This window comes from Podarcis cretensis (genome assembly GCF_951804945.1).
Source record: "Podarcis cretensis genome assembly, chromosome: 6".
Taxonomy (NCBI): Eukaryota; Metazoa; Chordata; class Lepidosauria; order Squamata; family Lacertidae; genus Podarcis; species Podarcis cretensis.
The window spans coordinates 82,216,417-82,240,210 of NC_137175.1; the positions used below are offsets into that span (position 1 = coordinate 82,216,417).

General features: G+C 42.0%; 1 protein-coding gene across 3 annotated transcripts in view; it reads right to left on the bottom strand.

Moving 5' to 3' along the window:
- Positions 1–18,475, bottom strand: part of WDR47 (WD repeat domain 47) — a 36,460-nt gene extending 17,985 nt beyond the window's left edge. Inside the window, exons 1-5 of one of the 3 annotated variants that reach the window (XM_079981254.1) lie at positions 18,131–18,475; positions 6,944–7,110; positions 6,239–6,322; positions 2,639–2,723; positions 1,230–2,032 (exon numbers count right to left, since the gene is read on the bottom strand). In XM_079981254.1, coding sequence (XP_079837380.1) covers positions 1,230–2,032; positions 2,639–2,723; positions 6,239–6,322; positions 6,944–7,101 — 1,130 coding nt within the window. In that variant the 5' untranslated portion in view covers positions 7,102–7,110; positions 18,131–18,475. Of the gene's footprint in view, positions 1–1,229; positions 2,033–2,638; positions 2,724–3,863; positions 3,902–6,238; positions 6,323–6,943; positions 7,111–18,130 lie in introns of those variants that run through there. The other 2 variants (XM_079981255.1, XM_079981256.1) reach the window with 2 other exon arrangements.
- Positions 18,476–23,794: the final 5,319 nt, after the last annotated feature.

Here is a 23,794-nt window from a genome sequence, read left to right on the forward strand (position 1 = left end):
TGCGGCGGGCCCTATTAGCTAAAGTGGTACCTCAGTTAAGAACAGTTTCAGGTTAAGAACAGACCTCCAGAATGAATTAAGTTCTTAACCCGAGATACCACTGTACCCAGAACAAATTTAGTTGGTCTCAAAGGTGCTACTGGACAATTTTTTAATTTTTTTCAACTGCGTCAGACCAACACAGCTACCTACCTAAATCTAGTATATCTTAGTCTATCTACTTTCCTTCTTTCATGACCTAGGCCTCCATGAGTCTGGCTTTAGCCAATTCTCTTCCGTCCTAACCATTCACTCCACATGAAAGAGTTCTTCTTGTGCTTTTCTCTTCTTCTCTGGTATCCTCAGGAATCTATTATCATCTCTTCTACAGTGGTGCCTCGCAAGACGAAATTAATCCGTTCCGCGAGTCTCTTCGTCTAGCGGTTTTTTCGTCTTGCGAAGCAAGCCCATTGACGGCTTAGCGGATTAGCGCTATTAGCGGCTTTTAGCGGCTTACCGGCTTAGCGGATAAGCAGATAAGCGGCTTAGAAAAAGGGGGGGAGGGGAAAAAACCCGCAGGAACTCGCAAGACATTTTCGTCTTGCGAAGCAAGCCCATAGGAAATTAGTTTTGTGAAGCACCTCCAAAACAGAAAACCCTTTCGTCTAACGGGTTTTCCATCTTGCGAGGCATTCGTCTTGCGGGGCACCACTGTATATTGACCTCATCCTATGACCTCATCCCATCTCACGTATGTCAATACTATTTATACACCAATAAAACCAAAATAAACACTCATCAACATTCAGGTGCGTAGCCGTGTTGGTCTGACGTAGTCAAAATATATAAAAAAACAAAAAAAAACAGAGAGAAAGAGAAGCAGCCATATCCATTTTTTGACACATCCTCTGCTGGTTTGAAGCCCAGAGTTGTCTGAAGATGAATGCAGACTTTAGACCAAAAAAGGTTAGCCACCCCTGCATTAGAAGTTAACACAAATGTGTAAGAAAATGGAGACCTTAATTCATTGTATTGCAGAGCAGGTTCAAGAACCAGTTTCTTACTGTAACTAAGGTCTAATCTATACTAGTGGGTTATAATGTTATAAATGCATTATATACATGTGACACCAGGAGGCGCTGTATAGCAGTCAATGAAAAACTGCATTGAGAGCTATACAACTTTTTCTTTTCTTAGCATTTTTTTAGATCAGTGTAGATCCAGCCTTAGTGTGGTAAAGGGCAACTTACCGCTCAGGTGACTCTTCGTAAATACTGTGGCAATCTGTATTCTCTAACATTAGACTTCGAGTAAGATTCTGTACTCCTGGGTAATGGAAGTTAGCGAAGGAATGAGACATGGGAGATGTTTTTGTCCCAAGATCTGTGATGCGTTTTTCATTAATTGTCAATCCACAGGAGAGTCCATCCAAGGCAGGGTTCAAGGAACGCGTCATGTAAGCATCAGCAGACTGAGGCCTCCTCATGGGTGAGGATGGGTAAGGAGAAAGTTTACTGATGAGGGGAGTCAAAAGGTCAGCATAGGCGGCTTTTGTAGGTTTTAGAAGTTTATCAACATGAATATTCAGCATCTTTTGTTCAAAAGCACAAGAAAAAATAGTAGAGGGCAGATTCTGAAGCCATGACAACAAACTAAGGTCCAAGTCATCGCACCCATTACCACATAAAAGGTCAATGCCGAGCAACACTTCACTCTCCGTAATTTCTTCTCCTGTTGCTTTACTCTGACAAAACTCCACACAACATTCATACAATAGCCCCTTCATCACAAGCTGAAACAAACGATTGTTGCTTGCTTTAAAGCCAGCCTCACTTAGTTTTCTATCAGCAGGAATGAACTCAGCTACCATGACGCAAGCCTCTTCAAAACAGTGAACTCGTGCGGTGCTTGGGTTCCACTCTTTGAATTCTGCATGGTTGGTCAGACGAGGCAATGTGAGAAGTAAACACAGTTTGCTATAGTCTTCTTTAGAAGGACAATATTCTTCCAGAGCATGTAGGCACTGTACAGCCTCTTTCATTGTAAATTCCAACTGAAAAAAGAGAGTACCCCTATTTAAGGCTAAAATAATGTTTTTTATCATACACAGCTGCACAAAGATACAGGCAGATAAATTACTTTGCTATTCACCTATTAATAATCAACTGCAGTTTTATGAGTGTCATCTTTCCCCGCATATGAAATTACAACTTCAACTTGTGTGACCAATAAAATGCTGTCCAACCGAACATTTTTCTATGATATCTAGTGCTGGCACAATTTGTTTTCTAGATAGTTTCCTAGGTCTAGTTTCAGACATCTTGGTATAAGTACCGTTTCTTTAAACATTGATTAAGGTTTGATACCTAGGTCACTTTCTCCCCTACTCCAACCTGCATTCAGCACCAGATTTATCCACCATGGCCCCTTAATTTTACAAGGCACAGTTCAGCCCCACGATAATGGGTTGTGAATCACTGTATCAAGTGATCTTCAGTTTTTACTTTCTACACAGATATCCTTGCATTACAGTTCTTAAAACAAAAATGTAAGACTTGTAAACAAACTTTAAGAAAGACTTGATTGCCTTCTAAAAAGCAGAATACATTTGTATTTTATAAGATTAGCTAGAGTGCTGTGATTAGATCACAAGGCTTACATGTTGAGGCTCATCTTCTGCAGACATTGCATTGTTTACACATAAGGCTTCTAGAAACTTCTGCTGCAGTATGATATAGCGAAACCTATGCACAAGAAAACAGAAATACAACTGATGTAACAGTGTAAATTAATGTGAACTTTGGTACAAAATTATAGCAGTTAACTGGGACTGCTGTTCCTGTAATTTTGGAAGATCATGTTGTAACACAGGGTTTGGGAAGGTTTAGGCATGAATGGGTTTCAATTTGGTCCACAAGGCTGCTGCTGCTGTTGTTGTTTTGTTGTTGTTATTAATTTATTGAATTTATATACTGCCCTATTCCCGGAGGTCTCAGGGTAGTTCACAGAACAAAATCAAAATATGAAACCACAAAATAAATAATCAAAATAAAAACAACAGCCCAATAACCCCCCCTCCCCAAAAAACCTCACATTTTAAAAGGGCATAGGATGTTAATCAAATCAACCAAAGACCTGGTTAAAAAGGAACGTTTTTGCCTAGCGCCTAAAGGTGTATAATAAAGGTGCCAGGCAAACTTCCCTGGGGAGAGCATTCCACAGACAGGGAGCCACTGCAGAGAAGGCCCATTGTTGTGCTATCACCCTCCAGACCTCATGAGGAGGAGGCACATGAAGAAGGGCCTCAGAAGATGATCTCAGGGTCCAAATATGTTCATACTGAAAGAGGCAGTCCTTGAGATATTGTGGTTCTGAGCCATTTAAGGATTTATAGGTCAAAAGCAGCACTTTGAATTGGGCCCGGAAACTAATTGGTAGCCAGTGCAGTCGGACCAGGATCAGTGTAATATGCTCAAACCATCTTGCTCCGGTGAGCAACCCGGCTGCTGAATTCTGCACTAGCTGAAGTTTCTGAACCATCTTCAGAGGCAGCCCAACATATAATGCATTGCAGTAATCTAACCTTGAGATTACCAGAGCATAGACAATAGTATTTAGGCTATCCCTGTCCAGATAGGGGTGTAGCTGGGCCACCAGCTGAAGCTGATAGAAGGTACTCTGGGCCAGAGGCCACCTGAGCCTTGAGCGACAACAAAGAATCCAGGAGTACCCCTGGAGCTACGAACCTGCTGCTTCAGAGGAAGTGTAACCCCACCAAGAGCAGGCAATCTCCCACCCATCCGGTCTAGGGAACCACCCACTAACAGTGCCTCAGTCTTATCTGGATTGAGTTTCAGTTTGTTGGCTCTCATCCAGTCCATTACTGAGGCAAGACACTGGTCCAGCACTTCCACTGCCTCACCTGCAGATGTAAAGGAGAAATAGAGCTGAGTGTCATCAGCATACTGCTGACAACGTACTCCGAACCTCTGGATAACCCCACCCAGCGGTTTCATGTAGATGTTAAACAATGTGGGGATAGGATTGAGCCCTGCGGAACCCTACGTTGAAGATTTCACAGGGCTGAAAAGCATTCCCCAAGCAACACCCACGGGAAAGACCATCCAAGCAGGACTGGAACCACTGCAAAGTGGTGCCACCAACTCCTTGTTTGGACAGTCACTCCAGAAGGATACCGTAATCAATGGTATTGAAAGTCGCTGAGAGGTTGAGAAGAATTAACAGGGACATGTTTCCCATGTCTCTCTCTCGACAGAGGTCATCATACAGGGCGACCAAAGCAGTTTCTGTGCCAAAACCAGGCCTAAACCCCGATTGAAATGGAGAAATGGATCCAGAAAATCAGTTTCTTCCAAAAAGCACCTGGATCTGGTTTGCGACCACTCACTCCAGAACCTTGCTCAGGAAAGGGAAATTAGCAACTGACTGGCAGTTAGTTAGAAACCTTCCCTGGATTTGAAAAACTTAAAGGAGTGGTATTACCACTGCCTCCTTCAAACAGGCAGGGAACACCTCCTCTTGTAAAGAGGCACTGATCACATCCCTGGCCCAGCCAGCTGTTCCCTCCCTGCTGGTTTTTATCAGCCAAGAGGGGCAAAGGTCTAGAGTGCAAGTGGTTGCCCTGACTGATCCGAGCACCTTGTTCACATCCTCGAACCTTACCAACTGAAACTCATCCAACACAACAGGACTAGACTGTGCTCTGGACACCCCTTGAGATTCATCTGCTATAACAGCAGAGTCAAGGTCTGGGTGGATGCAAGCGATTTTATCCTCAAAATGCTTTGCAAACAAGTCACAGAGAGCTGCCGTGGGATCTATCACCTCCTTTGGGGCAGCCTATAAAAGGCCCCATAAAACCTGGAAAAGCTCTGCTGGGCAACATAATGAGGATGCAATGGAGGCAGCAAAATATGCCTTCTTTGCTACCTTCACTGTCACTAGGTAGGCTCGATAATGAGCTGTTACCAGTGTTCGGTTGCATTCATTCGTATCTTTCCTCCACTTGTGTTCAAGCTGTCTCCCAGCTTTGTTTCCTCGCCCTAAGATCTGGAGTATACCAGGGGGCCAAACGGGCTCCATGAAGTGGGAGAGGGCACTCAGGGGCGATCATGTCAATAGTCTGAGCCATTTGGGTGTTCCAGAGGTCAGTCAGGGTTTTGACAAGGGCACCAGTCATCTCAGCCGGAAAACCTCCCAGAGCCGTTTGGAATCCCACTGGATACATCAACCTCTGAGGGTGGACCTTCCTAATAGGTTCCCTGCCTCTGTGGAGGGGAAAAGGTGCTGACAGCCTAAACTCAACAGGAAGTGATCTGACCATGACAAGGGACTGATGTCAATATCCCCCACCTTCAAATCACCCTGTTCCTGCCCAGTCGAGAAAACAAAGTGCAGAGTGTGGCCTCCCATGTGCCATGGGCCAGTGACATGTTGGGACAGCCCCATGTTTCCCTCAAGTCAAGTCTTCCTTCATATGTGACAACAGGCATATGGCAGGCAGAGGTGTGGCTGGATTGGTTGTGTAACAGAGATCTTTGTGGGGAGCTTGATGACATAGCCAATCCCTGCAGAAAGCAGAGTTGAATCCACAGCCCATCAGCTGAATTCAAGCCTGCCAGATCAGCTGTGCAACTCAGTTCCCCATGGGGAGGGGAGCTTGGCTGCACAGCTAATGCCTGCAGAAAACAGGGCTGAAGCCTGTACTCAGTGCATCTGAAGCTGAGTATACAGCTAACAAAGCCCCTTGTGCTACTGTTCCCCAGCACCTAACAACCAGCTGGCTGTTGGGAGCCTAGGAAGCACTGAGCAACAGACTATGACAGGTGGGTGGGCCAAGCCAGCTGTCAATCATCATCATGGCATTAGGTAACTGACAAGTGGGTTCTCCTGCTCACCTGTCAAAGTTGGCCCATGCGGATAGGGACAAATAAGGATCTAGCCCACTGCACCAAAAAGGTTCTTTAATCATTGTTCCTTTGTTATCCCAAATCCTAACTATGAGAGCTTATCCAAACACTGCTATTTTGTTTCTACTTGTGTAATGGAATTTTAGTGAGAGCTGTGATGAAAAAGTGTTATTCTTATAGAATTAATTGAGAAAAGCTTGTAAGGAAGAATGCAATGCAGATATAGACACTGCAACAGTTCTGAAACTGTATGAAGGCTGAGTGCATGTTTAATTGTTGTGTTGCATAAATGGGATTGCCATTGTATTGAAAAATTACTATAAATTTACCTTTTCTTATCAAATTTGTCCATGCACTCCAGAGGTTGGATGAACTGAAGAACCTCATCCCACTGACCATCTAGGATCAATTGTCTTTTAAAAGAGAAAGAGAGAGAGAGAGAGATCTATTGAATTCTGCTGGACTTTCAATTTATTTTTTAAGCTAACCAAAACATCCCTTCCCTCAACTACAGCAGCTGACCAATCAGCTTTACAAAGTCAATGCTTTACAAAGTAGTTAAGAAGATTATTTACTAATTTAAATAGAAAAAAGTAAAACCTTTTTACAGGAAGTCAGAAAATTGTCACCCTCCTCTTTCTGTTAGCAGAGGTGTCCGCTGGATCAAAGGACTGAAAGTCACAACTGGATGCAATATAATTTGTATTGCCTTGTGCTGAACAGTATTATCTGGTAAAAGTTGGGTGGCTCAAAAATGTAAACTGACAATAATCTAATAATGTATTTATGCATGTTTCAGATACTTATAGGAATAGCATTACACTGGACATGTCTTGCAGCCAAGTGCTTAAAAGGGGTTATGGATAAATTTTATTCAGTACACATACAGAAATGGATAACAAGTCAGTCAAGATACTGTAAAGCCCAAGATGGATCAAAGCATTTTAAAGGCATGGAGCTGAGTTTAAACAACAGCAAGAAAAATTTGAGCTTTGTTTAAACAGTATCCTTAATACTATGATAATTATTTCTACCTTAAGAAAAGCATATCATCTGAGAACAGTCCATTAATTACTCCACTTTCTTTCTCCAGAGCCAACATACTGATATGAAGTTTTCTTGAATTCAAAAAATCCAGTATTAGCTTGACTATTTCAGCTTCTTTTACATTCACTGTCTCTTCTGCCGTCATTGTGAAAAACTGGAAAGAAGAAGAAAAAGCTACATATAAAATTGGGATTGACCTGCATCTTGTTAGCAAACAGACACCGTCAAATGCATTTTCTTCTTTGTTTACATGAAACATGCTAGAGCTTGGTAGAATGCTTAACCACTAAAGTTCATGCAGCTCACTGTAGCATCACTAATAATTTGGCCCAATTGCACAGCTAGCAGTTCAGCTTCATACGGAGGGCTACAAATATCAAGGGAAGATTATGTTTTACTTAACTATGTTTCAGTTTACAAGCATTTAGTAGCATAAAGAACATTTGAACAACAGCTCCTTTAGAAAAAAACTCAATATGCGTTAAAGCAGAGTGCCTGGCTATTCAGAAAGTGGACATTTTGTTGGTTGCATTGGGGGGGAACCCCATAACAGTAATCTACTTTAGAATTATTAATATTATTAAGCAAAAATAATTGTTAATTTTACCATGAATTATTAGCATGATTGAATAACCTAACAATCTAGCAAACTGCTACCTGCATTTTATCAAAGTGCCACTTGCATGCTATGGAGTATTTCTGCCTACGTTTTTGTTTTCGCAAATTAATCTTTAAGATCCAGGCAAAAACATTACTTAATATAGACTTCATGTGATTTGGCCTTTCCTATCGTATGCTCCAAATCAAATCCAAAGATCAAGTAAGTGTGCACTATCAAAAATACCATCTGTGCATTATGCACAAACAAAATGAAACAAAAAAGAGAAAGAGGGGATTTTCAGTGGCTGCTGCAACATTCACTTTCTTTTGAATATTATTTTTTATAAACTATGTACAAGACTTTTTCTTTTTAAGTTCCTTCAGAAGGTTAAAGAAAGGAGTAAAAATCATTGTATTTATTCATTTTCTTAGATTTGTAGCTGCTTCTCAGTTACTTGTCTCAAGAATGGAATACAGATTGAAATCTTACACTGAGTAATACAAAATGACCATTTTGACCACACATCTCCTTACCACTTGACAGGATATAAACTAGTATGCCAAGTATTATTATGCACACTGTTTTCATTTACCATTTGCTTAATGAACTGTTTGTATCTGCCAACTGTATATGAATCTGTATTTGAAACTTAGTCATTTGTGTTCTAACGGTAAGGTTTCAAATCTCTTATTTAAAATTCTGTTTGAATAAATGTTTCACAAGTTCCTCTGCCCAGCACTTGATACCGTCCTAAACCTCTGTATATAGAAATTTTGAATTGGTTTCTTGCTGTTTTTCCTTCTTCCCATAATAAAGTCACATAAAAATGGGGATTAGCTGTCACTTTCCACTCCACATACACACAAACATGTGCATTTGTCACTTACAACATGATTTCCTACATGGAAATTTTTTCTGTGTAGGAAAAGAGTCTTGTGTGAAGTATTCCCAAGTGTGTTCATAAAAAGTCACTATTATGTATTTCATCTACAGAGATAGTCCATAAGGAGGAATCACTCCATAGAGTTAGTGTTTGTAAAATGATAGTGAGAGGTAATGCTCATGGTATGTCAGACATGAAGATGTCATCCTTGGCATTTGTACTATTCTACTTCATAGTCTTCCTGATTATTCTTTCCATGGTTGTGAGGGTCTCATTTAAACAGCATATCTAGTCCAGCAAACATACTGTTAATAGGTACTGAGCAATACAATACAAGTACTGAATCTCTGTAATCACAAATAATTCTTCATGTTTGTAAGGATTGCACAGTATTACAAGAAGCATGTATATTTTGCTTAAGGCTGAAGACCAATCTAGAGAAAAGCGATCAAAGGGTAAGCTGAAAGGAAGTATTGGAGAAGCTACTTCTCCACTAGCAGATGGATGGGGCCAGAGTATACTTCTCTTTAATTCTGCAGTTGTAGCCATTTCCCCACCCTGACAAACTCCCTGCTGCTGCTCCTTCACTGGCAAATCGAGGGAGTGCGCCTGGTCTTCCCTCCTTCCATTATGAATATAGCTTCTTCAGCAGTCTTTAATCCTCTGGCAAACTGGGGTCACAGTGTGCTTGCCTTCAGCTCTGCAGTGCTAGGACAACTCCCATGATTCATTGTTAGTCACAGATATGTCAGTTTCCAGCACTGCTTTCTCCCACCCAGAACTTCAGAATCCCAATTGTAAGAATTCATAGGCAGAGTTGCAATTGAGACCAATGATGTAGGGATGTGCACATGTCAATCTGGATGTGTTAATTAGTATGTCAGTTGTTTTCTAGTACTGTAGTTATGTTTCATTTCCTCGTTTGTGTTGCATTTTAAGTTTTGCAGCATTTCATGGCCTGTCTAGTATGCACTGTCTTTGTCAGAAACAAATGTGAGCTCAAAAAGCTCCCGCCAGGCACAATATCAATTGTCCAGGGAGTGAGATTTTGCATTAAATAGGACTGGCTCCAATCCACAGTCAGATTTTAAGACACAGAAGGCTAGAATAAGAAGAATCACATATTGACATACACACCCATAAATCTGAGCCTATGCTCTTGGCTGATATATATGGGGGGAGGGGGTTGGGGTGGAAAGAGGGAGAGAGAAAATAAGAAGCAGCTGGGCCACAGAAGGTGTTAGTCACAGAACACAAAACAACTCTTTGCTCAGTGTATGTGGAGGAGAAACCACAAAGACTTTGGGCAAGTGAGATGTCTTTCCCTCTTGAAGGCAGCTGCTCACATTTCATCATAATTGTTTCAGTTCCCATTAAGCATTTGGGACAGACATTTGATCCTTGGAGATGGGAACCTCAGAGGAACTAAACTGATTGACAATCGTAAGTACAAAAACTATATAATATTTTATCACAGCCTCTAAAATCGCTCCCCTCCTCCATCTCAAAAGATCCCAGATTTTTTAGTACTATTTTTAATGAGACTATGACTTATCAAATAATTTAACAACCTCATTTGCAGGAATCATGTTTAGCTATCCACTAAGTTTCTTAGGATTGGGAGACTACAAATACATCTCATGTGAAACAGGATCCCAAGATTTCAATTTTACAGTTTAGAGTAGTACAGATAACATACCTCCTGTGTTAGTAATTTTATTAAATATTTATACAAGTGGTATGATATACAATACGTTGCCAGGGGGGTAGATTTACACTAAGCAACAGCTTTAATGGGAGTGTCAACAGAAACCTTTTTACAAATTAGATGTCTTACACACTTCCCAATATGTAAGTAGAACAGGCACTGATACCTTCCCTAAGTTGTATAGAAGACGAAATTTCAGCAAGTGCAGCTTTTCTCAACCTTGCATTACAAACTCAATCTGCTGGAATTCCCTCTTCTACACAACAATCAAAGATGCATAAACCCTTTCTTCTCTTTCACCCAGTGTAAGATTATTATAGACAGGCTCACTAGAAATTAGCAGAAGGCAATATTCTAAATTCCCTTAAGGAGAGTGCAATCATCAGTTCTATAACAGTAACTAAAAGACAGTGGTGGGAACCTCCAATCCAGCTTAATTAGGCCTGCCAGGACTCAGATGTTGGCTCACCAAGCCATTTGGGGCAAACCACACCCACCTTTTCTGGCCCAACATTGTAGGAAAGGTCAAGCATCAAAAAAAAATTTGCATCAGCAAGTCAGCACAGTGAAAGAAAAGGCATCAAATTCAGAAAGTACTGATTTTTTTATGCAAAGAAAGAATTTGGAACACAGTCTGAATTCAAGTTAAGGATGCAAATAAATGATCTGCATTTGTAGAGAGCCACATCTCCCTAGGAAAGATCCTTCACATCCCTGGTTTTAATTCAAGCCAGGCTGAAAGGAAGAATAAAAAGTGCACTCCCGATTCCTTCTATTGAACTTAAGTCAAAAAAACCCTCGGAAGATGGGGGACCTCAGAATCCACCCCACCCTGATATAGGATGCAAAGAGCACTGCTGCAGCACTAATATTGCTGTGTGTGCTGCTTCTTGTGAGCTTAAAAGCTGAAATAGGTAGCACATGTTGTGGAGATTACACTGCAGTGCTCCTTCCAGCTTTGCCTAAGCACTAGAAGTAAGGCGCATCAGACGTTACATAGCTACTATTGAAGTCTCAGTCTAAGAAGTTATCCTCCTCGCTATATATGGAATAGAGAATTAACATTCCTGTTTACATGTAATGCTAAGACCATGGCTTAGCACAAACAAGCACACATGCCACCTCTTGGGGAGGAGATTATGGTTTGTCTTTATGCGTCATCTGAATTTAGGTTCATGGTTTAGCTCTCTCAGACAAACCATGAGCTGTATATCATAGGACAAGCCAAGCAGAAAAGTGAAGTGTGAATTGGCCCTAAACACACAATCATATTCCCTTGGAAGGAACAATCATTTTTGTTTATCATAGCTTTCAATTCTTGAATTAGAAGCTGGTAATGAGTGTTTTAAGTGGTAAGGAAAAACTAACAGCTCTTATTTAAAAGTCCTGTACTAGTGACCAAGTTTTTTAATTTGATGGAAAATAGAAGTTGGGATGTTTGTCATGTTAATACTGATGGAGATATCAAACATTTATTGACCCAGTATTTGCCTCACAATTGTTTCTATCATGCATAAAAATTGGGATAAAGATAGAAAGAAGTAACAAAGAGTAAATTACAGCACCCTGATCCAGATAAGAAGATCCTGGAGATAAACTCTAGGACAGTGGTGTTGTGTGAGCCCACAGCACCAAGGGCAGGTGGGCACAAGCACTCAGGGATGGGGCATGCTGGGGGCAGAGGGAGAAGGAGCCTACCACAGTACCCCAGCAGTCCCACATGCCTGGCATGCTAAAGGAAAAACAAGCCTGACTTGGGAGTGGAGCAACTGCTGCTGCCACCCACACCCCAGCCCCAAAGGCCAGCCTGGGCATGGCTTCCCTCAATAAAAGAACTATTGGGGGGTGCCTGGTTGTGCTCCCTCAAAAAAATGCACCCAGGGCAATGCCCCCCAAGCTACGCCACTGTGTTAGGAAGCAGGCTTCTGCACACACATTATGTTTTGGATCAGGACATGCACATTCAAATTAATTGTACTTTCCAATGTGCACCCAAACACAGACATCTCTTATAGGTACTATATTCCTTTATTTTCAATGAGATGCATATTTGAATGTGCATCCACAGTCTAGTACAATTATGAGTGAATACCATTTTTACACATGACTAAAGTTGGTTTGGGGCATTGTCTCTGCATTTGGAAAGTTCTGTCTGTCTTGTACTGTAGTTCATTCTACATGCTAGTGTGAAGAACTCTACAGCTTAGTCACAGGGCAACAAGACGAAAAGTTTAGTTCTAGCAAAGAAATAAGTCCAGCAAGAAAATAAGCTTATGTATGTGGAAGCATTTTGTAAGTAACTAGTCAACAGAATTATGATGTTACTAGAGATTTATAGGCTCAGAATAAACAACAGAGAAATTAGAGGCAATCCTGTCCTCCCCCCATTTTTCCAGCCCCCCCCCCCAGGTCTTCACATCTCTAAAATTAATAAAACACACTGGTGCATCAGTATATTCATATCAGGGACTATAAGGCATATGCAAAGGAGTTTTTATCACATTGGGAGATAAACCACCATCCAACAAATCTGAAAGATGCAGCTCAAGCTCCTCAGTATGCCACAAGCAGTCAGCACATATGGCACACAACGTCACCAAAGTGATCCAAGGCTAATACTTCAGAATGACTGAAGGATTTAGAATCCCTTTCTTTTTAATATACATTTTGAATTTGCAGGTTTTCTTCCAATTCTGATTTAATAATTTGTTGAAAAAGCAGAGCTTTCATAGCGTATCACCACTCAGACATTCCAATATTTTTTACAGAAATTTAAGTCATATATCCTTACTCCAGATAACAGCTTATATTGGACAGCTATGACAACCAATTGACACAGATGGAAATAACTAAGGCTTTGCTTCAGTAGAGTCTTTCTCTGTGAGAGTTAAATTGTCATTGCATGCAATCTTGACTAAGCCTTTTCTAAGTAGACTAGCAAGCGTTGCCGTCATTGCATGAGACAATGGTCTAAAATAAATGCAAGCGTACCATAAGGGATACCAAAAAGAAAAATAAATTCAAGGAGCACATTGTTAAAAATATTAAGACAATAAATAAACAAACATGCATGCATGCTGGGAGGGCTCTGCCCCAACGCTTGCTCTGCTGTCCAACCCCACCACCAGCACTTCCCAACATTAGCCCCTAAAGCTTCCCCTTCCCACGCTATGCAACTACTAAATCTCCTTTTCACCTTCTCAACCCTATTTTTGAAATCACTTCTCTCCTCTGTTCTGCAGCTGCACTTTGTCCACAAAACTAGATGACTTTAAAAGGGGATTAGACAAATTTATGAAGGATAAGGCTATCAAGGCTAGTAGGCCACTGCTGGACATCACAAGTGAGGAGAATGCTGGTGTGCTCAGGTCCTGCTTGCAGGCCTTCCATAAGCATCTGAAAAGGTGGAGAGATTTTCCCGCCTGAAAAGCTTCCTACCTTCTCACTATTTGCAATTACCAAATTTACAGTGCAATCTTATGCATGTATACTCAGACCTCAACTACACTATACAGCTCTAAAGTAGTATAGACAGTTTTAAACAACTAACCACTTTGAACAGTTATGCTTTCCTGCAAAGCAGCCTGAGAACCAAAGTTTAAGGGTGCTGAGAGCTGTTAGGTGGCCCCAATTCCCCTCACAGAACTACAGTTGCAAGTGTTTCTTGGGAAGAGGGACTGATTGTTAAACCAGACTGGAATTGTAGCTTGGGGAGCAAAATAGGGGATCTCTCAGCACCCTCTCAGCAACTACACTTCCCATGATGCTTTTGGGGAAGCCACAGCTGTTCAAAGTGATATAGTGATAGAATGGAAAGCCAGTGCCATGTAGTGGTTAGGATGTCTGGCTAGGACCTGTACAACCAAGGTTCAAATCTCCACTTAGCCATAAAGCTCACTGGGTGACCTTGGGCCAGTCACTCTCAGCTCACAGGGTTGTTGTGAAGATCAAATGGGGAGGAGAACTATTTACGCCACCTTGAGCTTGCTGGAGGAAAGATGGGATATAAATGCAATCAATCAATCAATCAATCAATCAATCATTCTGCTTTAAATACATAGTGCAGATGGGGCCTTAGAAGTAAATCCCACTGAGTTTGATGGGACTTACTGCCAGGTAAGTGAGGACAAGATTTAAGGCTTAGTACGCAAGTAACAATTTATTTCTTAAAGGCTGCTTTAAGGTAATAAATTGAACATTGTCTTAAATCACAAATTAATAAATGTATTTTATAGATGTTAAGATTATATTTTAATTATAATTTAGTGCCTTTAGAGCTAAATTACTGGGAGTATATCTAATACTAAGTTTCTTCCCTCCGCTGTAGCTTGTGGCTTGGCTCGCTTCATACTATTTATTCAGCAAGCTAGATGAACTGTGTGATGCAATGTGGCTTTAACACAATCATATTGCAGAACACAAGCTGTCAGGTAATTCTGCCTTGAAGCAACAGTACAATCCTATGTATGTGTCAGAAGAATGTACCACTGTGATACTTCCCATCTCTAGTATGTTTAGTATTGAAGCCTGCCTGAAGCACTTGTTGGTTCCTTTCATTTCTTTGATTGTTAAACTGAAGTGTTAATAAAGAAATTACAATCTTCTTTAGAAAGGGAACAAACTGTACTTAAGGTCACCCTCAATTTGAGACAGTCCTTCAAGCCCATAATTTGTAAAATTAGTTGCTATTGTGTAATGATTTATTTCCCAAAATAGCACAGTAGAATCTAAAGTAATTGTAAACAGAAGTTCAATATACAACAGAAAACTAAAATAGATTAATATGCAAATAATTGAATATTCATTTGGCATAGTATTTATTGTTATTTAAAACACCTCCTGACAATGCACAATTTCTGCAACACACAAAGACAGGCAGGCACCTAGGGGCCAAGGCACTGGTATATTATTCCATATTTAGTCTCTCCTAACAGCCTTTTAATCAAAGGATAAGGATAAGTATTTGTGGCAAATAGGTATTAAGGCAGCATTTAAATTTTAAAAGGTACATAGATTTATTTACATTATCTCCATGTATTACTTATTGTTCAGTAAGAGGCATATTTGAGGGTCAATAACTGATTATGGATAAAAAGTGCCCTTTATTTTGTGATTATAACACATATCCACTGTTTATTACAGGGGTGGAACCTGTGGCCTTGCAAATTATGTTGGAGGACAACTCACATCAGCCCTAACCAGCAGCACCAGGATGATGGGATTTGTAGTGCTGCAACATCTGGAGGGCCACATGTTCCCCACCACTGGTTTACAATAAACATTCCACACAACTATATGTACTTAAAGGGAAAATCCCAGTGCTTTTCAGCTCTTCACTGCACCCATTCTAGTCATTCTTATAATAATATAAATAGGGCGTTCCAATCAAAAGCAAGCACTTTTACCCCCTTTTCATTTTATGGTAAGGAAATGCATATGTTTAACTCTCTGACTGAAATAAAAGGAGAAGGAGAATTGCTTTGTTTTAGCAGGATTGTGCTTTAAAAATATTACCCAAGCCAGGCCACGACAGAGCAAAAGGACTCAGTGACCCACTGTTTTTCAACTCTTTGGTTTACTAAGGGAAAACAATTGCTTCTAATTGCAACAACCAAAGCCTCCATTCAATAAATAAAGAGCAAATGCTTCACATCCTCCTGCTCCATAGCTGCAGTCAATTGGCCTGCCCAAAAGGATGCATGTCAGGTGGTACAAAATTACTATATGTTCTTTATGCTAGGCATGAAAGGAAGCTGGTAGCTCTATCATAATTAGCACACCTTTTCTGGTAGTGCCACGGTGCTTGGATTGAACCTAAGATATAAAAATGCAACAGTGCTACAGACAGGAGGTAGATGCAAAAATCCAGTGTCTCGAAAACTGATCCTGGTGTCAAGATTACTGAAGAGGACAGAAAGGTTTCTTTGGTAGGTACTACAATGAAGGGAACCTCAAGGGAATATTAGCTATGATTCCTAGATAGATTTCAGCCAGGCATCTTTCAAGTAAACCCTATATGGGAGAAGTGGGGTGGGAAGAGCCTACAGCATAACAGCAAGAATAAAACTCTCATCATCATCATCATCATCATCATCATCATCATTAAAATTTCTATGCTGTCCTTCATAGGCCAAAGATTGCATAATTAGCCAAAGGCCTGGGAGAAGAGGAATGTTTTTGCCAGGCACCTACATTGGGATCTCTACTTCTTACTTTCAAGCGGCTCCTAGAAAAATTATTTGGCACCAAAATTTTGTGTATATATTTGTGAAAGAGAAAACACATGAGGAGGCTTCAAGAATAGCCAAGTGCAGAAGTTATCTGTGACTGACCAATGGGGCACTGAAAAGCCACAGCCTTTGCACCTTTACAGAGTGGTAAGCTAATTCTCATGATCTATGTTGCCCCATTTATGCCAAAATGAATAATTTTTGTTGTCAAATAGCTGTGCATTCTCTTGTTTTCACCTGCTATAATTTATTCTCCAACTATTATTTGTCTAAAAGATTATCAAATTAAATAGATGAGCAAAGCAAGAATGGAAGGTGATAAAACATACTAATTACAGCAATTAATCAGGAGATGAAGAGGAGAAAAGGCTATTCAAAAGATTACCATATAGAAATAGGAAGGGGTCACTAGCATAACAGTTATGTCAGCGTATTATATTTATTTAGCCTTTCTCATGTGTGACCTATTGCTATTCAGGTCTCCAAACCAGAATATACCACAGACACATGGTACTCCAGAAAAGTCACAGGTATTCATTATTATGTTCATGGCATCCTTCAAACTAAGGTTGTCAACAAATTGATTTGCTCTTTGTTCAAACAAAGAACAAAGTATTCCATTATTGTCTCGAGCTATTGTATACAGTCGCTGCAACATCTGCAGCTGCCTGCTGCCAATATGTTTTGTCAAGTTTGCATTCCTGTATTCAGAATGCATCCATAATAACTGTCACCCTTCGTTCGTACACTCACAGGATTGTCACTAAACTAAACACATTCTAAAAGAAGCATGCGCATGCATGCATCCACGAACCCACCCTTCCTTCACTGCAGCTCAGTTGTGTGAACAAAGGATTGCAACAGAGAATTGGATACTTGACACTCAAGTTTTTCCTGCTAAAACATGCTGAAAAAGCTACTGTGCTGTGACACAACCCTCAGGAGCAGGGACTTTAGGACACAAAACTGGAATGCTTCCTCGGGAAAAGGCACAATTAAAAACCTCAGAGCAGGTAAGACAGGCTATAAAAACACCCCATCTTTTTCTTTTTTTGCAGTGACACTGCAAACCTGTTTCAGGCATCCTCTCCTGTCAAGCACACCAAGCTCAGCACAGACAGACAAACAATGTCTCTTATGTGCCCAGGACAGATCTGGGTTACTTAGGGATAGCAGCTTTGCAGGTGCTTAACCCGTTCTGGGAGGTTTGCCCTGCTAATAATGCTGCAATAACAAAGGCAGAAGAGGGAGGTGCGGGGACGAGAGGAGGAGATGTTCGCCAGAAGCAAAATGCAACAAAACCATGGGCAACGGACAAAATTCAGCAGCAATGCACACGGATACAGCACTTTCCCCTCGCGAGGCCGGCGGAGGGTGAGGAGAGGCAGCCGTGGCGATGAAGCATGCACTGACTCAACGGGAGACAAATAAGCAGGATGGGTTGGGGGGGAATAAAGAAAATGGTCCTCTCGCTTATTCAGCACCAAAGCAGCCCAAGGGAGGCTGTCGCTTCGCCCCTCCCGCCGCCGCCACCACCACCACCAGCAGCGCCAAGCCCTTGCCCTGCCAACGCCTCCAAGGGGTGCCCCCCGAACGGGCACTCACTCGGGGCCTGCCCTCAGGCCCCGGGCATCCCTTCCCACCCTCCCGCTCCTTCGACCCGGTTCTTTCCCCCCTCAGCGGAGGCGGCGCCACCCACCCAAGCCAGGGCAGCCGTAGGGCCCATCCCTCAGGGAAGAGACAGAGGCTCACCTCAGGGGAGGCTCCCTCCCAAAGCGGCGAGGGGAGACCGGGGCTGGCGGGGGCGCGCAAAATGGCGGCAAGCGGAGCCTCGCCACCGGGGTAGTGGCAGGAGGGGAAGAGGGTCCCGTCGCCAGCAGCCAACGCGGCCCTGCCTGCCTGCCTGCCTGCCGGCGCCCAGCTGCTCCTCGCCTTCCCGGCCCGGCTTGTGTAGTGGCGGCGGCGGCGGCGGCAGTGCCCTGGCTGCGGTTGTCAAGCGGCTTCTCCAATCAGTGCCCGGCAGGCCGGCTCCTCAGGGCCCCGCGGCGCCTGGGCGGGGTGACAGCGCAGCCGCCTGACTGGGAGAGCCAGGGGAAAAGGGGCGGGCGGGCGCAGGGGCGGCGTCACTCCGAGAGGAATGGCTCGCCCAGCCCGTGTTGGAGAGCGGCGCGGGCGGGAGGCGCGGCGGGGATCGGGGGTGGCAGCGGCGGAGGCGGGCCAATAAGGAGCGAGGGAATCCGGGGTGTGGATTTTCTCTTCTCCTCCTCCTCCTCCTCCTCCGGCAAGATTGCTTCGCATCTGTTTGGGGTTTTTTTCCTTAATCGCATTTTACGGAGGGTGTTTTTTTGTCTCCTTCGCATCCTCTTCCCGCCCCAGTAATTCCTAGGGTGGGTGTTTTAAAGGCTGTTCCTCCTTAACGTTAAGAGTGTCAAACTACTATTATTGTTATTGTTATTATTAAAATGGGATACTGCCCTTTATCCATACATCTCAAGGCAGTTCGCAACATAAACAATGCAAGATAAAAACACCAAAAACAATAATAAAAACAATAACAAAATACACACATACAAACTAGCCGTTCCCAATGGCATGATTAGCAACCACGTCTTTCTTCCAGACACGTGTACATTCTAGGCGAACCCGAGGCAGGCCACTCGCACAAGCAGTAATTGATACAAGGCAGGGGGGTCTGTAGGGGTTTGGCCAACTACCCCACAGGGGCCAGCCCCACATTTTGGCACCTGAGGAAAAGCACAAAATGACGCGCGCCCCCACTCCCGCACCATGGAAGAAGGGGTGAGTGAAGATCCCCGCGTGAAGGGTGGTATACAACTGTATTTAACAATATACCACACAAATGATAATATATGTTGGAAATGTAGAGAGAAAGAAGGTAGTTCTTTCATATGTGGTGGTCATGTCCCAAGGTGAAAGACTTCTGGGGGAAAATATATAATGAATTGGAAAAAAAACGTTGAAAAATACATTTATTAAGAAACCAGAGGCCTTTCTACTTGGAATAATAGGAATGAAATTGCCCAAAAAAGATGTTATATTTTTGTATGCCACCACAGCAGCAAGACTGCTGTTAGCAAAAAATTGGAAGTCTCAAGAAATTCCAATGGTGGAAGAATGGCAGATGAAGATGTTGGATTTCCTGGATCTAGCTGACCTGACTGGAAGAATCTGCCACCAGAAAGAAGAGGAATATCAAGAAGATTGGAAGAAATTTAAGGAATATTTGAATAAATATTGTAATATAAAAAATTAGAAATAACTTGAAAGTACTAAACAGGTCTAGCATTAAATTAGGATTAAATTAAATCATTGGGATTTAGAACAGTAAGAAAAGTGAATAAATTAGATAGGAGTAAATATTTTTGTGGAAGAATGATATTGGAAAGCTGTTAAATGCAGATACAAGGAAATTCAGAAGGGAGGGATTTGAGAAAGTCAATTTACAATGTAAATAAAATGTGGGTTTTAAGGGATATGGGATAAGGATTATGTTTTTTATTGTGGTTTAGGGTTTTTTTGTATGTTTTTCTGCTGTTGTTTCTCCTTTTTGTCAGGTTGCTTTTGTTGTAATTGTGAAAATTTAATAAAAAAATTTTTTTTTAAAAAAAGGACAAATGGATTTAACAATAACAACATTACATTGGGAATAAGGTCTGGGGAGGAGACTAGCAGTGCCTAATATGCACCAAGAGGTCGCTGGAGGGGTGACTTGGGGTGGGGAGCTGCCAAGGAAGTAGCAGCAGTGCCAGTGGCATTCCTTGGAGGTCAGATCTGCTGCCCCTGTGGATCCTGTCACCTGAGGCAGTCGCTTTGCCTTGCCTCCTGGGTGGGTCAGCCCTGTCAACACTGCAGTAATGTGTGCATTGAGTCTTAGACCCCAATTACACTACAGGGAGAGGTAGCCATTACTTGACAGGTCACCACTTTGGCCGTTATTAATTCACAAATTGTCATTTCCCAAACCTCTTCATGATTAATGCCCTTATTATACCCAAATTATGCTTGGTGGCATGGAGTATGTTAATTCTTAATCGGTCCCATTTCTGAAGCTAGGGATAACTCAAGGTCCAACTGGTGCCGGGTGGCTTTTTGTTGCATGCTGCACAGAAATCTCCTCCTTCTGTGTGATTTATATACCCCCCCCCCATATTTGCATTAGAAGGGTAAAATTCTGATTGATGTGGTTTTGGTAAGAAATCATATTTGTTCCATTTTGCCTTTCAGTTTCTCTGTTTGTCCTGCTCCCCTTTCTTCTGACTGGGTCAAGCTCAGACGTGGGTTGCTTGCCAGTGCTGGGGCCTGTACCACAGTCTTGACATCACAGTAGCATTTTCCTCTATTTTTGCAGTGAAAGCTGCTGGCTTGTTACCAGTGCATGTAATTACCATCTGAGAGCTTTCTTGATTCCAGTCTGTCCTTGTCTTTTCTCACATTTTCCACTGCTACAGAAAATCCTTTTTGCCATAAATGTAGTGACTGAATAAACAAATACTGGTAAGTAAAAACCATTACTGCATCCAAAGAATTTCCTTCCTATCTGCTCACCAAAATGGATGGTTCTGTTATTAATGAATTGCCTTAAATCTGTACGAGTTATTAAATGTCTACACTGTGTTAACAAAGTACCTTGTTTATCTACTCTTTGCTTGGAGGCACTGGGTGGGAAATACTTAATATTTAGAGCATTAAAAAAAACAACACCCCTATATTTTGTTTTCATAGATAATAAAAGAACAAAGCAACAGTGGAGGGTGCAGTGAAGGAAACTGTTATATATATAATATCCCAGTCTGATGAAGAGCTCTAGAGAAACTAAAAGCTTTTGTGACATTCTGGTTGGTCCTAATAAATGTATTGCTTGATGGATTATGGGCCAACATCACTTTATTTGCTTTGTGTGTTTTCTTTTGTTTCAGCCTCACAGCTTGTCCCATCAAAATAAATGCTCTCCTGGATAACATAGCATTCACTGAACATTGTTCACAAATCCACACAAATAGTTTACAAATAGTTTCGTGGTACTTACTCAACACTTCTGGAGCTGATCCAAATTCTTGTACTACCGGTTTCTAGGCTTGTCAAAACAATAAGCAATATTGATTTAAGGTGACAATTCTACACATCCAAGCACCTTAATAAATGTGTTTACACTCAAGAGGCACTTGCCAGGACTTGCTATCTTAGATGGAAAGCTCTTTGATATAGTAAGACATGGGTGATGAAATACTACTTGATACAAGAGCTGAGTTTGACTAATTACAAAAAGAGTATGGTGAGAGTATGCAGGTATATTAACATATTTCAAAACATCAATACTGAAAAGGATTAGCACTTTTGTCAGGAACTCTCTCTCTGTGACGCTACATCAAATTGTGAGCTTCCCCACCAGCCAATCCTATACCGCTGGGACAGGGAAACTCAAAACAATGTTGCATAACAGAGTAAGTGTTAAAACATGTTTGACAAAGAAGGGGAAGAATTAGCCATGGAAATGATGCTTTGGTGACAGCCTGATCACAAAAACGTGTGGGACAAGCTCTGGACTTGGTAGGATTTACTTGAAATACGCAGTTTAGGATTGGGCTATAAGGATTATGTTTATATTGTAAACAGCCCTGTGATCCTGATGAAAGGCGGTGCAGAGATTTAATTAATTAATAAGAAGCTGTATAAACTGATGTATCGTAATTTGCACACAAGTGCTCATAAAAACAATGGTAGAATTAGAGCTTCATTACAGCAAGAGATAAATGATAATTTTGAGAAAGTACAAGTTTTTAGGAGTTTTATGAAAGGTCCCGTCTCACCTGCACCCCCGGCTTTATCAGTTGGTGGAATCAAAAGCATGAACAAGCTCTGTAGTCTGCTTATCCAGTTAACAGAAGACAGGTTGTTTCTAGCACAAGGCTATATACCTACCACACCTTTAAAGCACATTCTTTCCCTCAAAGAATTCTGGGCACTAGTTTAGTTTGTTAAGAAGAAGAAGACGAGTTTGGATTTGATATCCCGCTTTATCACTACCCGAAGGAGTCTCAAAGTGGCTAACATTCTCCTTTCCCTTCCTCCCCCACAACAAACACTCTGTGAGGTGAGTGGGGCTGAGAGACTTCAGAGAAGTGTGACTAGCCCAAGGTCACCCAGCAGCTGCATGTGAAGGAGCGGGGAAGTGAACCCGGCTCCCCAGATTACGAATCTACCACTCTTAACCACTACACCACACTGGCAATCAAGGGTTTTTGGGAACTGTAACTCTGAAAGGGGTAAACTAGAAAGGATGTGCTTTAAAGGTATAGTGTGTATGCAGCCGAAATGGGAAGAAATTATTGAGCACCTCCGCAGTGCTCCTGTAGTGTGTGTCCTTTGAACAAGCCAATAATAATTTTCCGGTTCAGTGTTGACCTGTGCCGGTGATGAAAGCAGGGTATATCAAACGCATGTAGTTAACGAAACCTTCAAGTCAACAGGTGAAAATGCTGCCTTCTGGGTTGATTTCTGTCATGAGCCCCATGGAGATGTCACACAGGGGATGGGCCAATTATGAGGGGGGTTTTGGGGGGGTTAAGTAAAACAGGGAGTTGAAGCTAAATAACCCATAGGAGGACCAAAGCGGGTTGAGGAAGATGAAACTGGGACCTCAAGGAATGCTTCTGCTGCAGGAGGGGTCTCGAGTGAGTCAGGAGCTGGATCCTGGGGAAGGTTCAAGTGGGTTGTCAGAGATGTGAGCTACCCACGTGATATCGGACATCTCTGGTCAGGCACCTCCTCAGTAAGCAGCCTCTGCCTGGGGACGTGTCAGAGAGTATGCTGGATACTGAGCTGGCACCTCCATCATCCATGACACAGAGAAGCCAGTGCCAGCACAAACAAACAGGACCAGCCCACTCCCAGAAGTGTCCATTTGATTGCTCAGATCAGAGATGCCTTCACAAACTGCAGGCCGGCAAAACCTTTTGCCAACCATAAATGTATACATTTAATGGCTTCAGAGGATAAACTGAAAACACGTACCAAAAGATGAAACCACAACATTGTTTTTGGTGCCATGCTTTTTATTTAAATGGAAGGGAAGGACTACACTGTACTATGACAATATCTTACAGCACAGCTTCTGAAAAAATAGGGTAGCAATGCTCCACAAAAGTGGACAAGTAAGCACACAATACACTGTACATTTCTCAACGGACGGTGCCCATTTAAATTAGAAATAAACAGAATTTGGCTTTAAACAGCCAAAGAATTTTTTCTTTAAAAAAAAAACCACCAACAGTCATCCAAAAATGGTTTCAGTAGCTACCATGACTGTCAGAGCTCGAACACCTGGCCTAGAAATTAGGATGGTTGGCAAATTCTGTCATATAAACAATAAAAACACCCCGCTCCCTCGATGAAAGC